The sequence below is a fragment of the Heptranchias perlo genome, chromosome 9 (genome assembly GCF_035084215.1).
Source record: "Heptranchias perlo isolate sHepPer1 chromosome 9, sHepPer1.hap1, whole genome shotgun sequence".
NCBI classification, from domain to species: Eukaryota; Metazoa; Chordata; class Chondrichthyes; order Hexanchiformes; family Hexanchidae; genus Heptranchias; species Heptranchias perlo.
This window is the reverse complement of record NC_090333.1, coordinates 42,111,913-42,124,206: the sequence shown is the minus strand read 5'-3', so window position 1 is coordinate 42,124,206 and position 12,294 is coordinate 42,111,913. Positions and strand designations below refer to the sequence as shown.

General features: G+C 37.3%; 1 protein-coding gene across 10 annotated transcripts in view; it reads left to right on the top strand.

Annotated features, from left to right (window-relative positions):
• Nucleotides 1-11,720, top strand: part of nfia (nuclear factor I/A) — a 438,666-nt gene extending 426,946 nt beyond the window's left edge. For all 10 annotated transcript variants that reach the window (XM_067990275.1, XM_067990281.1, XM_067990283.1 and 7 more), the window contains one exon: nt 5,916-11,720. In XM_067990275.1, coding sequence (XP_067846376.1) covers nt 5,916-5,933 — 18 coding nt within the window. In that variant the 3' untranslated portion in view covers nt 5,934-11,720. The remainder of the gene's footprint in view (nt 1-5,915) is intronic.
• The last annotated feature ends 574 nt before the right edge of the window (nt 11,721-12,294 follow it).

Sequence of the window (12,294 nt, the reverse complement as noted above, 5' to 3'; positions counted from 1 at the left end):
TAGACTAGAGTAATCAATAAAGCATATTTCTGTGAAGGATTACAGCACTGCTCTCGGGTAACCTTGCCTGCCAGGCAGTGAATAGTAAGGAGTGGAAAGGAACCTTGTTTTAATTTAAGAGGGAGGGGAGAACCACTGCAGACCAACACAGTACAGTTAAGAGGGAAGGAAGGTGCTGTGTTCAATTGCACCCCCTGCTGACAATAGCTAGTATTATTTTACAGAGAACATGGGTTTTTTAATTAAGAATGCTGGTAGTAACACAGTTTTCACTTTAAGTTGCATTCTCTCTTGCTCACTTTAACTGTAAACGCCATTTTAAAAAAAGTACACTTTACCTGTAAAGTAAAGTACCTGTAAAATAAGGCTGACCAAGTACGATGATGGATAAATAAGTGTATTCCTTTAAGTATGTTAATTAAACTTTTAAAGAAGCTGGGAAAAAAATATTTGTAGTCCCCAAAACGTTAAAATATTTAAGCCGTGTGACACGAATAGCTAAAGTATACTTAATTTGAATAGGCTGAACTTATTAAAAATATGCAAATATATATTGTTTTTCTTTTAAAGGTAATATAAATATAAGACAGTCTATTACTATTCTTTTTCCCTCTAACAGTGCTTTTTTTAATCAATTAGCAAAGCAGCATAAATGGCAGGATTGAATACCAATTTTCAAAGCGTGCAGACTAAATACCAGGCAATTGCGGTTCTGCTGAAGCTGCAGTATTCCCTTTGCATTGATCTGCTAATTGATGTTGAGTTGCATTAAGATCTGTGCACTCATGCTGATTTTGAATAGAGAACCTTGTACTTTCAACTTTAACCCTTTCTAGTACAGACAATATGATAGTGTAGTGGTTATGTTACCGAACTTGTAACCCATAGGTGTGAATCTATAGAATGTGAGTGCAAATCCCACCACGGCAGTTTGAGAATTTGAATTCAATTTAACAAATCTGGAAAAATGCTGGTATTAGTAACCCAAGTTTTTACTACAATCCGACAGTTTCATGGGCACCTTTACTGATACCAGCACCCTTTAGAGAAGGAAACTTGCCATCCTTACCCAGCCTGGCTTATGTGTGAATCCCACACCAACATGGTTGATTTTTAACTGCCATTTGAAGTGACCTAGCAAGCCACTCAGCTGTATCAAGCTGCTACAAAGAATAGACTGCAATGGTTCAAGAACAAGGCCCACCACTAACTTCTCAGGGCAACTAGTGATGGGTAATAAATGCTAGCCTTGCCAGTGATATCCACATCTTGAGAATTAATAACAAAAAATCTAGATTGTCTTTGAAGAACAAATATTCACAGCCAAAAAGTGTGTGCAGTTCTGATTCAAACAGAAAGTTAATGGTGCTGAAACTGTATGGGTGAACACATCCTGGCATAATTGGCAGGATGCATCGACTGGTGATTGGGCAGGCTGGGGCTCTTTTCTCAGGAAAAGAGAAGACAAACAGGAGACCTGATAGAGGTCTTCAATTATGAAGAGGTTTAATAAGGTGGATGTGGAAAAATTGTTTCCACTTGTTGATACCTCCAGAACAAGGGGGCATAAAGATAAGGTAGCCACTAACAGATCAAATAAAGAATTTTGAAGGAATTTCCTTATGCAGACATGTGAATGTGGAACTCGCTGCCACAAGGAGTGGTTGAAGCAGAGAGCATTGATGAGAGGCTTGATGCATACATGAGGGAGAAAAGAATAGAGGCATACTGGGGCAGGGTGGGAAGAGGTCATTAGAGTGGGAGGAGGTTTGTCTGGAGTATAGATCCTGGCATAGACCAGTTGGGCCGAAAGGCCTGTTTCTGTGCTGTAGGTTCCATGTAAATCTATATAAAGGCCATGGATTTTCTGCCCCAGAAATTTATAATAGGAATAATTGAGCTGATATGCAAGCAGGTGTAAGATTTTTAAGATACTAAATAATATTAAATTACATACTGCATAAAAACAAGGACAGAATCTGTAAGTTTAAAATGGGAACTGAATTATGTCTGTACACCTTGGTCCAATTATCCCCCAGCTTTCAACCCTGCTTCTGCTGAATACTAGACTTGGCCTTGATTCTCGCAGAAGATCGACTAGTATATTGCAAAATGCATTGGACTGCTTTGTCCTTAGCTCAGGCTTTAGGTGGGGAGTTGCATAGGTGCTTTTGCAATAAGAAGATTATTCTATAACTGAAATCCAATATATTGTGTTCTTGCCTTTTTACAAGTCATTGCCTTCAACGGGAAAAACCTTAAAAGTGTATTGTAATGATGGTAATACGTAGGCCAATGTATCCAAACTTGTTTGTATGTAATACATCTTTAAATTCTGTAAAATGGTTGTTTCTAGGTAAGTTCTATTTGGCAATGATAACATTTGCATGTTTGCCAGGAAAATAAAATACACACAGAAATTTGTACCGGTAATAATCTTACCAGTAAGCACTTTAAAATAAGACCTTACTTTCCTCCAGGAAATAAATTGACCCCATTTAAACTACCCTTTTTACGACATTCGGATGCTTCAACAGACTGTTTGGAATAACATCAAGAACAATGGGATAGGCCCTCAAGAAACAAATAGAATGGTTTCTAATAATCATGTAAACTCCAGTAAACAGGATCCAAGTTGTATTCAAAAGTGAAGTGGACTGATTTCATTTTTATAGTTTTCAAAGATGGTGATGTTCCTCAGATTCTCTTCTTGATAATAAAGGATGAGATAAAGGCAGTAGTGAGAAAGAATCTTAGCTCAGAAAATCAGGATGTAGAATCAGTATGGGTGGAGCTAAGAAATAACAAGGGACAGAAAACACTGATGGGAGTAGTTAGTCGGCCCCCAGCAGTAGTTATAGTGTTGGACAGAGTATAAATCAGGAAATTAGAGGAGCATTTAACAAGGGTAATGCAATAATCATGGGGGACTTTAATCTTCAGATAGACTGGGTAAACCAAATTGGCAAAAGTAGGTTAGGAGACGAGTTCATGGAATGCATCTGAGACAGTTTTCTAGAACAATATGTCGAGGAACCAATTAGGGAACAGGCTATTTTAGATCTAGTATTGAGTAATGAGACAGGGTTAATTAGTAATCCTATAGTTGAGGTTCCTCTGGGGCAGAGTGATCATAATACGATAGAATGTCATATAGAGTTTGAGAGTGATGTAGTTAAGTACGAAACCATGGTCTTAAATTTAAACAAAGCCAATTACATAGGTATGAGGAACAATTTGGCTAAGGTAGATTGGGAAATTAGATTAAAAGATATGACGGTAGATAAGCAATGGTGAATATTTAAGGAAATAATTCAACAAATATTCATTCCCTTGAGAAATAAAAACGCCACAGGAAAAATGATCCACTTTGGTAGCTAACTAGAGAAGTTAAGGATAGTATTAGATTAAAAGAAGAGGCTTACAATGTTGCCAAAAGGAGTTGTAAAGCTGAAGATTGGGAGGGTTTTAGAAATCAGCAAAGGATGACCAAGAAATTGATAAAGACGGAGAAAATTGAATATGAGAGTAAACTAGCAAGAAATACAAAAACAGCTTGTAAGAGCTTCTACGAGTATGTAAAAAGATTAGCAAAAGTAATCGTGGGTCCCTTAGAGGCAGAGACAGGAGAAATTATAAAGGGGAATAAGGAAATGGCAGAGACATTAAACAAATATTTTGTATCTGACTTCACAGTAGAAGACACAAAAAACATAGTGCGGTACCAAGGGTCTAATGAGAGCAAGGAGTGTAAAATAATTAAGATTAGTAAAGAAAAAGTACTGGAGAAATTAATGGGACTAAAAGCCAACAAATCCCCTGTACCTGTTGGCTTACATACTAGGGTTTTAAAAGAGGTGGCTGCAGAGATAGTGGATGCATTGGTTTTGATCTTCCAGAATTCCCTAGACTCTGGAACGATCCCCGTGGATTGGAAGGTAGCAAATGTAACTCCGCTATTCAAGAAAGGAGGGAGAGAGAAAACAGGGAACTATAAGCCAGTTAGCCTCACATTCGTAGTAGGGAAAATGCTAGAATTTATTATTAAGGACGTACTAACTCGGCACTTAGAAAATCATAATATGATTAGACAGGGTCAACGCGGTTTTATGAAAGGGAAATAGTGTTTGACAAATCTCTCCGTTTTTTAAGGATGTAACTAGCAGGGTAGATAAGGGGGAACCAGTGGATGTAGTATATTTGGATTTTCAAAAGGCATTCGATAAGGTGCCGCACATGAAGTTGTTACACAAGTTTGGGGCTCATGGGATGGGGAGTAATTTATTAGCATGGATATAAGATTGGTTAACAGAAAACAGAGTGTAGGGATAAACGGGTCATTTTCAGGTCGGCAGGTTGTAACTAGTGGGGTGCCACAAGGATCAGTGCTTGGGCCTCAGCTGTTTACAATATATATCAATGACTTAGATGAGGGGACCGAGTGTAATGTATCCAAGTTTGCTGACAATACAAAGCTAGGTGGGAAAGTAAGCTGTGCGGAGGACACAAAGGGTCTGAAAAGTGATATAGACAGGTTAAGTGAGTAGGTGAGAAGGTGGTAGATGGTGTATAATGTGGGGAAATGTGAAATTATCCACTTTGGTAGGAAGAATAGAAAAGCAGAATATTTTTTTAAAAGGTGAGAGACTATGAAATGTTGGTATTCAGAGGGATTTGGGTGTCCTTGTACACGAATCACAGAAAGTTAACATGCTGGTACAGCGAGCAGTTCGGAGGTCAATGGTATGTTAGCCTTTATTGCAAGGGGGTTGAAGTATAAGAATAAGGAGGTCTTGCTGCAATTATGTAGGGCTCTCGTGAGACTACACCTGGAGTACTGTGTACAGTTTTGGTCTCCACCTAAGGAAGATACACTTGTCTTAGAGGGGGTGCAACAAAGGCTCACTAGATTGATTCCTGGGATGAGAGGTTGTCCTCTGAGGGGAGATTGAGTAGAATGGGCCTATGTTCTCTGGAATTTAGAAGAATGAGAGGTGATCTCATTGAAACGTATAAAATTCTTAGAGGGCTTGACAGGATAGATGTGAGGTTGTTACCCCTGGCTGGAGAGTCTAGAACTAGGGCTCACAGTCTCAAGGTAAGGGATCGGCCATTTAAGACTGAGATGAGGAAAAATTTCTTCACTCAGAGGGTTGTGAATCTTTGGAATTCTCTACCCCAGAGGGCTGTGGACGCTCATTCATTGAGTATATTCAAAACAGAGATCAATAGGTTTTTGGACACTAAGAGAATCAAAGGATACGAGGATAGGGCGGGAACGTGGAGCTGAGGTAATAGATCAGCCATGATCTTATTGAATGGTTGAGCAGGCTCGAGGGGCCGTATGGCCTACTCCTGCTCCTATTTCTTATATTCTTATATTTGCATTGCGCTGTTAACATGTAACAATGTAACTAAGAATGGATACACCTGAAAGCTGAATCTTGAGTCTTTGCCTTCCTCAGACCACTTTTTGTGAAACAAAAAAATTTGAAGGGTAATAAAAGTGAAAAATGTTGTTAATGTGTACTAGTTCAATTAGTGCTTGAAATAGAGCTAAGTTAATAATTCAGGTGTGACCCATTATCAGAATTATCACTGTTAAGCTCTGACCTGCTATATGCATTTGAAAGGGCAAATGGTAATGGATATTCAACTCTCCTAACAGTGTTTCTTTTAGGATCTTAGATCTAGTATCTATAATGCACAATGTCAAAGCTTATGCTCATATAAAGCGCATAGTAATAATTGTGAATAAAATCGATATTCTATTAATGTTTCATCTTCTACTCAGATTCAACTGCTAAAGAAATTGAATATTATATTAAAAAAACTTAAGAAGTGAGAGACCACTTTTGTTGCGTTGCAGCTCGCTGATTGCCATCTAATCTAATCCTGTGTCTTTTTTCTTCTAGTCCTGGTACCTGGGATAAAGGCCATAGCTTCCCGCCACCCAGCAGACAGACCACCTGACCCCTTCCCAACTCTGTAACATGGGAGCAAGACATCTTCACTTCAAGCTGTGGGGGGAGGGGAGATCAATAGAATTTCAACAGAAAAAATGACATGAAACAGCACGCCAAAAGGCTAAATGATGAAGACCATAGCAATGGATTTACTTAATAAGAACTGGTCATACTCGTCATTTTTGTTACCGTGCTATTGATATGTAAGGGTCTGTTACTGAGGTACTGAAATACTTAGGCTCTGTTAGAAATTTCTGAAGTGTTTTAATGGTAGAACATAGGCATAGCAAGGTAGTTTCTCATACCGGATAGAAATAGTCCGCTATCACTTACCGACTGTATGATTATTACACAATTATGTAGAGTCTAACTATTTCAGGCTATCTCCACCAAGCAGGAGGCCCTTAACAGATAAAATATTAGTGAAAGATAATGAAACACACGCATTTTGAAGTTCCATAGCTAAATCCTGCAAGATATGAAATTCTACAACACCATGGAAATAGCTAGGGCAGCTTTCTCTGCAACATATCACAAAATACAGCTCTTCTTTTTTTCCAGAAAATTAATTAAACGCAAACTCAGCTATATACCGACGCACATCAGTTATCGTGGCTCCGAAAGGCATCCTGAAAGGTATATAAATATCAAACATCTCACAGCAAGAAGGTTAAAATGCTGCATTCACACCATTTTTTGTTTGTTTTTTTTCTCCGACAATAATAAGAAAAAATGTTAAAAATGAGAAATCCATGCAAACTGGGGAGGATGGTCTGCTTTGATTGAAACTGACAGGAATCAATCAAAAAAAGGTTTAATTTTTTTGATTAATTGAGTAAAGTGCAATTTCATTGGATAGTTAAATATCTTTGTATGATAGAGATTGTTGAAAATTCTATTTTTGTTTTCCAAGTCCTCCCACCCCAGGACTCTAAACTATCGGGGTAAAATCATAGCCTTGCAAGAAAAAAAGGGGAGCTATTTTTTGCTTTTTTTATTTTTTTTTAAATAAACTTGCATCCCTCAAGTAAACTGAAGGAAGATTTAAAAAAAAAATTTTAAAAAAAAGCTAATGGTGCTTTTACCAGATCATGTAAACTACATTCAAAATTATAGCTAATCGTTGTTTTAACTAAGCACATAATAGAAAATCGCCACATCGTACTATAAGTAAATTTCTTTCTAAGCTCAAAGACACAGTACACGGATTAAGATCTTGACAAGTTTGTCAGTGTTCCACCTTAGAACACTGGAATTCAGATCCACGTTATATCTAGGAATCTATCCGTATCGATTTAAGCAACTTGTACATGTAACAAACAAAAAAAACACTGCATTGAAATAGATTTTTGACCAAACAGCAAAGCAAACCCTCATCTGTGCTATGAGGCGTGCTTCGCAAATATTTAACAAACCATTTTCCCATGGTATACCAACCGTATATATTCTCTGCTTGGCTTGCCAGCCAATCAGACATTTAAAATGCATGATCTAGTGTTAGTGACTAATTTTTATATAGACAATGTAGGAGAAATGTATAGTGCATTAAGACACAAGAAATATAATCCCTATTCCGGGCACTTGCCTTTTGAACCGTACTTGTTGGGCCTAAGAAAAGGGCCTCTACTACTGTCCTATACAATCAGTAAACAGAAAGTCTTGGGAAGACACTTTTGCTCCTCACTTTTTCCCTAATGGAATAAGTTTCTTGATTTGCACGAATAATATAAAAAAATATTCCGCATCAATGTGCCTTGCCCTGGATAGCAATTATACGTGGAATCATTGCACATGTTCCTATAATGTAACAATCCTCTTGGGTCTTTTCCTGGTGTAGCAATCAGAGACACTTTTTAAATGCGACATTGATGTCAGCCATTGTAAAGTTTCAACATGTAGAAAACAAATCAGTTTTGCCGCAGATAGGATTAGATTTCATTGTCCTGTACGGTCAGTGCTTTTGAAATTTGTAGATGCTAGTGTATCAGTATTTTTTTTGGATGTTGCTACGTTTTAATATTATTTGGCGTCTTCCTTTGTTTTCCCAGATATATGAAAAAAATATGCAATACCTGATTTATCATGTAGAAATGCTTAGCAAGTTTTACTTTTAATTTTTTTTTTATTTGACCAAAGTTGGTGCTGCTGTTAATGCAGTCTGTTAGGTGTTTGTCTTGTAAATTGTAAACGCTGAATGCACAGACAGGAAGGGCTCTCCTTAGAGTTGCAGTAGAACTGTGAAGCACTAAGCTGAACCCTGCTCCAACAAATTTCAGAACAGTTTGTTCACATTTGAGCCTTAAACTTTCATTCAAATCCCAGACCCATTTTTTTCTCAGCATAGCAGACTGCAAGGAATTTGCATTCAAGAAAAACAAAAAAAATGCCCATTTTATATGCATATTTGAAACTTCCAAGTTTTCAAATTGTTTACTGATTATGTATATTAAAATGATTAAAACAAGTTTCTGGATTTTGATAGGTGTCTACTAAGTGGTGAGTAAGTGTTCCACAATACTGTATTGTGTGATTGTAATTGTTTGATGTAATTTCTTGTAATCCACATCCTTAGCCTTCCTTTAGCACGTAGCTGGGCATTACATTGACATATGTGCACTATAAAGAGCAGCTTGCAGTGCTTCACAGTGAAGGGAATAGCACGGACAAACTTTTTTTGTAAGAACCTTGTTAAAAACCAAGGTTTATGAGTAGAATTGGTTGTACATACAAAATAATAAGAAAAAAATTGCACCCTGTTTTTAAAACAGTTTTAAAAAAAAAAGCAATAGTTCGGGCAGTTAATTATTTTTATTTTTATTTTATTTTTTTGTTGGTGAGTGCGATTAATCGTGGCTGCAAAGCAAGGAAAGAAAAAAAGTTGAGCTGCCCATTCAGCAGATTTGTAATTTGTATGTTGTATAGTTGTATTAATTACACTGATTTAATCTGCCCTATTTTGTAATGCAGGAACTTTTGTAACATTGTTAAAATGAGAAAAAAAATCTGTCAACCTAGCTTAGTGGATTTTCTGATTGTTTGTTATAAGGCAGCATTCGTAGTATTGCTATTCCTCTGGGAACTGGATTTGAGTTATAAACTTTCCTGTTTCCTTTTTTTGTATGTATTTAAGTACTTTATTTTTCTTCTTTGATTGGTATGGCATATTCCTATACTTATAAAGTATAGGCTACTGAAGAACCATTGTAAATGGACATTACATGCTGTATTTTTGAAGGTATTTGTTGTTTCAAGTCTGAAAGATGCTAGGGGAACCTGAACAAATTTAAAGTTTAAAAAAAAAGGAAAAGTTTTTTAAAAAGGTTTGAAAAAATGATAGTATGTAGGCAAAAGCGTAAAGGATGAAACAGACTGGAGTTGTAAGTATTATTAAGCTAACTCTCTTTCATAGTATCATGCAAAGAACACAACAAAATGAGAATTCAGTTTCATTATGGAGGTATAGACAGCATGTCATTCTGTTAATCCAAGGGAAGTGTGATTTTCTCTCCCCCCACCCCCCCTCCACCCCCCCCCCCCCCACCAAGGCTGGGTAATGTGTAATGTTAACTTAACCCTTTGATTATTGAATTATCTTTGCATCATTTCTAGAATGTAACCAGAGAATGTTGCTGAGGTTCAAAAAAAAACAAGCTTAAAGTCTGCAACATCAGGTTAGAAATGTATGTTTCTGTCTTTTTTAATGGTGCAAAACAATGATCATGGGTTTTTGTCCGCCGATAAGTCTGCAGTTCTGATTGACCGACTTCAGAGTCAAAGTTGAGCTTAGTCAAATAACAGTAGAGCCAGACTAGAAATTGCCCGAAGCCCTAGATCAGCTTTTCTTCACCAGAAAGGGAGGGAGAAGGGATAAAGACCACACAAGAATGAGATTTCCTCTCAAAAGCATAGTTCGCAGAATTCAGTCAGCCCGCAGGAATATGCAAGTTCCATGACAGGTTCTCTCACCTTTTTCTTCATGCATATTGCAGCTTTGTAGTGGCAGTGTTGTTAAAATATATACTGGACAAAAAAAAATCAGATACACAGCTTGAGACAGTTTTTTTCCTTGTGGTGATTTTTGGAATGTCAAACAATATTACACTTTGAATTGTGTCTCTGGAAATATCTTTGATAGAAGGCCTCCATGGAACAAAATACCATAAGAACATGACTTCGAGATTGGCTTGATAATATAAGGAGAGCTTCAATGGCACCTGGCAGGATTCAGATGCACTAAAACAAAAAGTCTTGTCTTGAGAGTAATGCATGCATCAGCGTTTGACAGTAAAATCCAGCTTCGCAACTGCAGACCGAGGCTGCACAACGGTTCAGCTCGTAACTTAGGAAGTCTTTTTAATAATAAAAAAAAAGTTTAAAAAAAGTTTGCAACCAGTACCGAAAATTGCTTTGATGTGTAGCAGGTAACATTGAAGCTGTTCCATAGCACTTAATTGTAATGAATACTGTGTCATCAACTTTATAATTAAATTTATTGTTAAATGCAAATCCATTACATGGTGCTATTACAGGCTGGCAACAAAATGTGACAACTTGGGCTCACTTCACTTGCTTTATGACAGTGTAAATGCGTAGCAGTGTTTTCTGCATGGGAACTATGCACAAAATCTATGGTTAACCTTGGTATCTATTGAGTTTACGTCAATCCTTGCCTTTTGTCATTATTATAAATGCCAGCTTTAGATAAAAGAAAGAAATAAGAATACCAGCATATTACCTGAAACATTACAAAAAAGTGGTGCCTGTGAAATCTGTATTATATGAATCTTCTGAACTACAATTTTCTACAACGGTCGCCTTCGCTGTCTGTCAGAACCTTCTCCTGATGATGATTAAGCAAATGTAAAGTAACCATACAATATTACTGCATGCTATTCCATAATGCTTATTGAGCTGTATAAATATTACTCAAGTTTATGTTAGTCATATTTTTTTTTCCTGACTTGGTTCTTGTCAGATAGTTTTAAAGATATTTCACTGAGAACACATCTGTCTATTTTTTGGGGTGTTTTCAGTATTTTTCGAGGTAATACATTTACTTTTTAAAAACATTTTCAGTATTACTTTTTTTTTGTTTGTTTGTTTATTTTGCTTCACCCTAGGGGGTGGGCACAGTTCCAAATTTAGAAACTGTGTACCCGACAACACTTACCTGACAGTTACCTATAAGTGGCATCGCACGCGATTCAGTTTAATTTTTTTTTTAATGACGTCTGTGCATTTACCGTCCCATTACTGTGCAGCAGTGCTGTTTTGTCCGGGTCAGAAGCTCCTTTCCCAACAGAAGGACTTAAGTGAACTTCAGATTTTTGGGAGCAGGTAGCATTTTAACAGGCGGGTGAATGGGTACCCTGCCCACCCCTACCTTCACACCAGAGCACGTATTTTTAAAACGAGAAAAAAAAAGTGGCTGTTTAGTTTCATGCACGGTTGAACATTTACTTTAGATGAATTCAGTAAAAATGTTGTGCCTCTAGTACTGGCAATGATTCTGTTCTCGTGGTCATTTTTTTAAAAAACGTGTATGTGAAAGTATGTTATTGGTTGAGAAACACTGTGGGCATCAATTCTTACTCAACTAAATCTCTGCAAGTTTTGAGCTGGTGTGGATTAGTTTAACTCTTGTATTCAACCATTAGTGCTACCACCTTCTCACATTACAATACGATTACTGGAAGCAAGTGCTGCATTTCCTATGCAACAAAAAAAGGAAAATAAAATGCTAATGCTACTGTACTCTGTATTTATGTCTCATTTTTATGTTGTCTTTTAGTTACCGTGGCGAGTAACATCCTACAGAAAACTTTGCGGGGGGGGGGGGGGGGGGAGGGAGTTCCTGTCCAAATGGACAGGAAAATCAGGCAGAATGTAGCCGATCCACTACCACCCATTTTGCGCCCCCACCGAAGTTAAATTTCACCCCCTGTGCCTCTTTGGTTTGCCTTAGCAACCATACATTTTTACATTTCCAAAAGAAACTGTTGAGCTTACAGTACTGACAAAATAGTCCTGTGAGCACTGTTATTACCGAGCATCTTACTGCTTTCTTAAAATTCTCCTCCCTCTCCAAATTTCTCCCCTCTACAAGATGATAATAGCCAGTATAATTCATTCAATGTGAATTGCTTCAAGACATTTCTGAGAGACATGGTAAGCTACGATATAAAAGCAAGTCTTTTTTCTCCTCTCCTGAAGGTGCTGATTCATGCTGGGGGGAGTTAGTCTTTTTTTTAAAAAAGCATCATGGGCAAATTGACCGTCTAATATAACTTGTTTCAAGGGAATGCTTGTGTGGTCCTTCCTCCTTTCT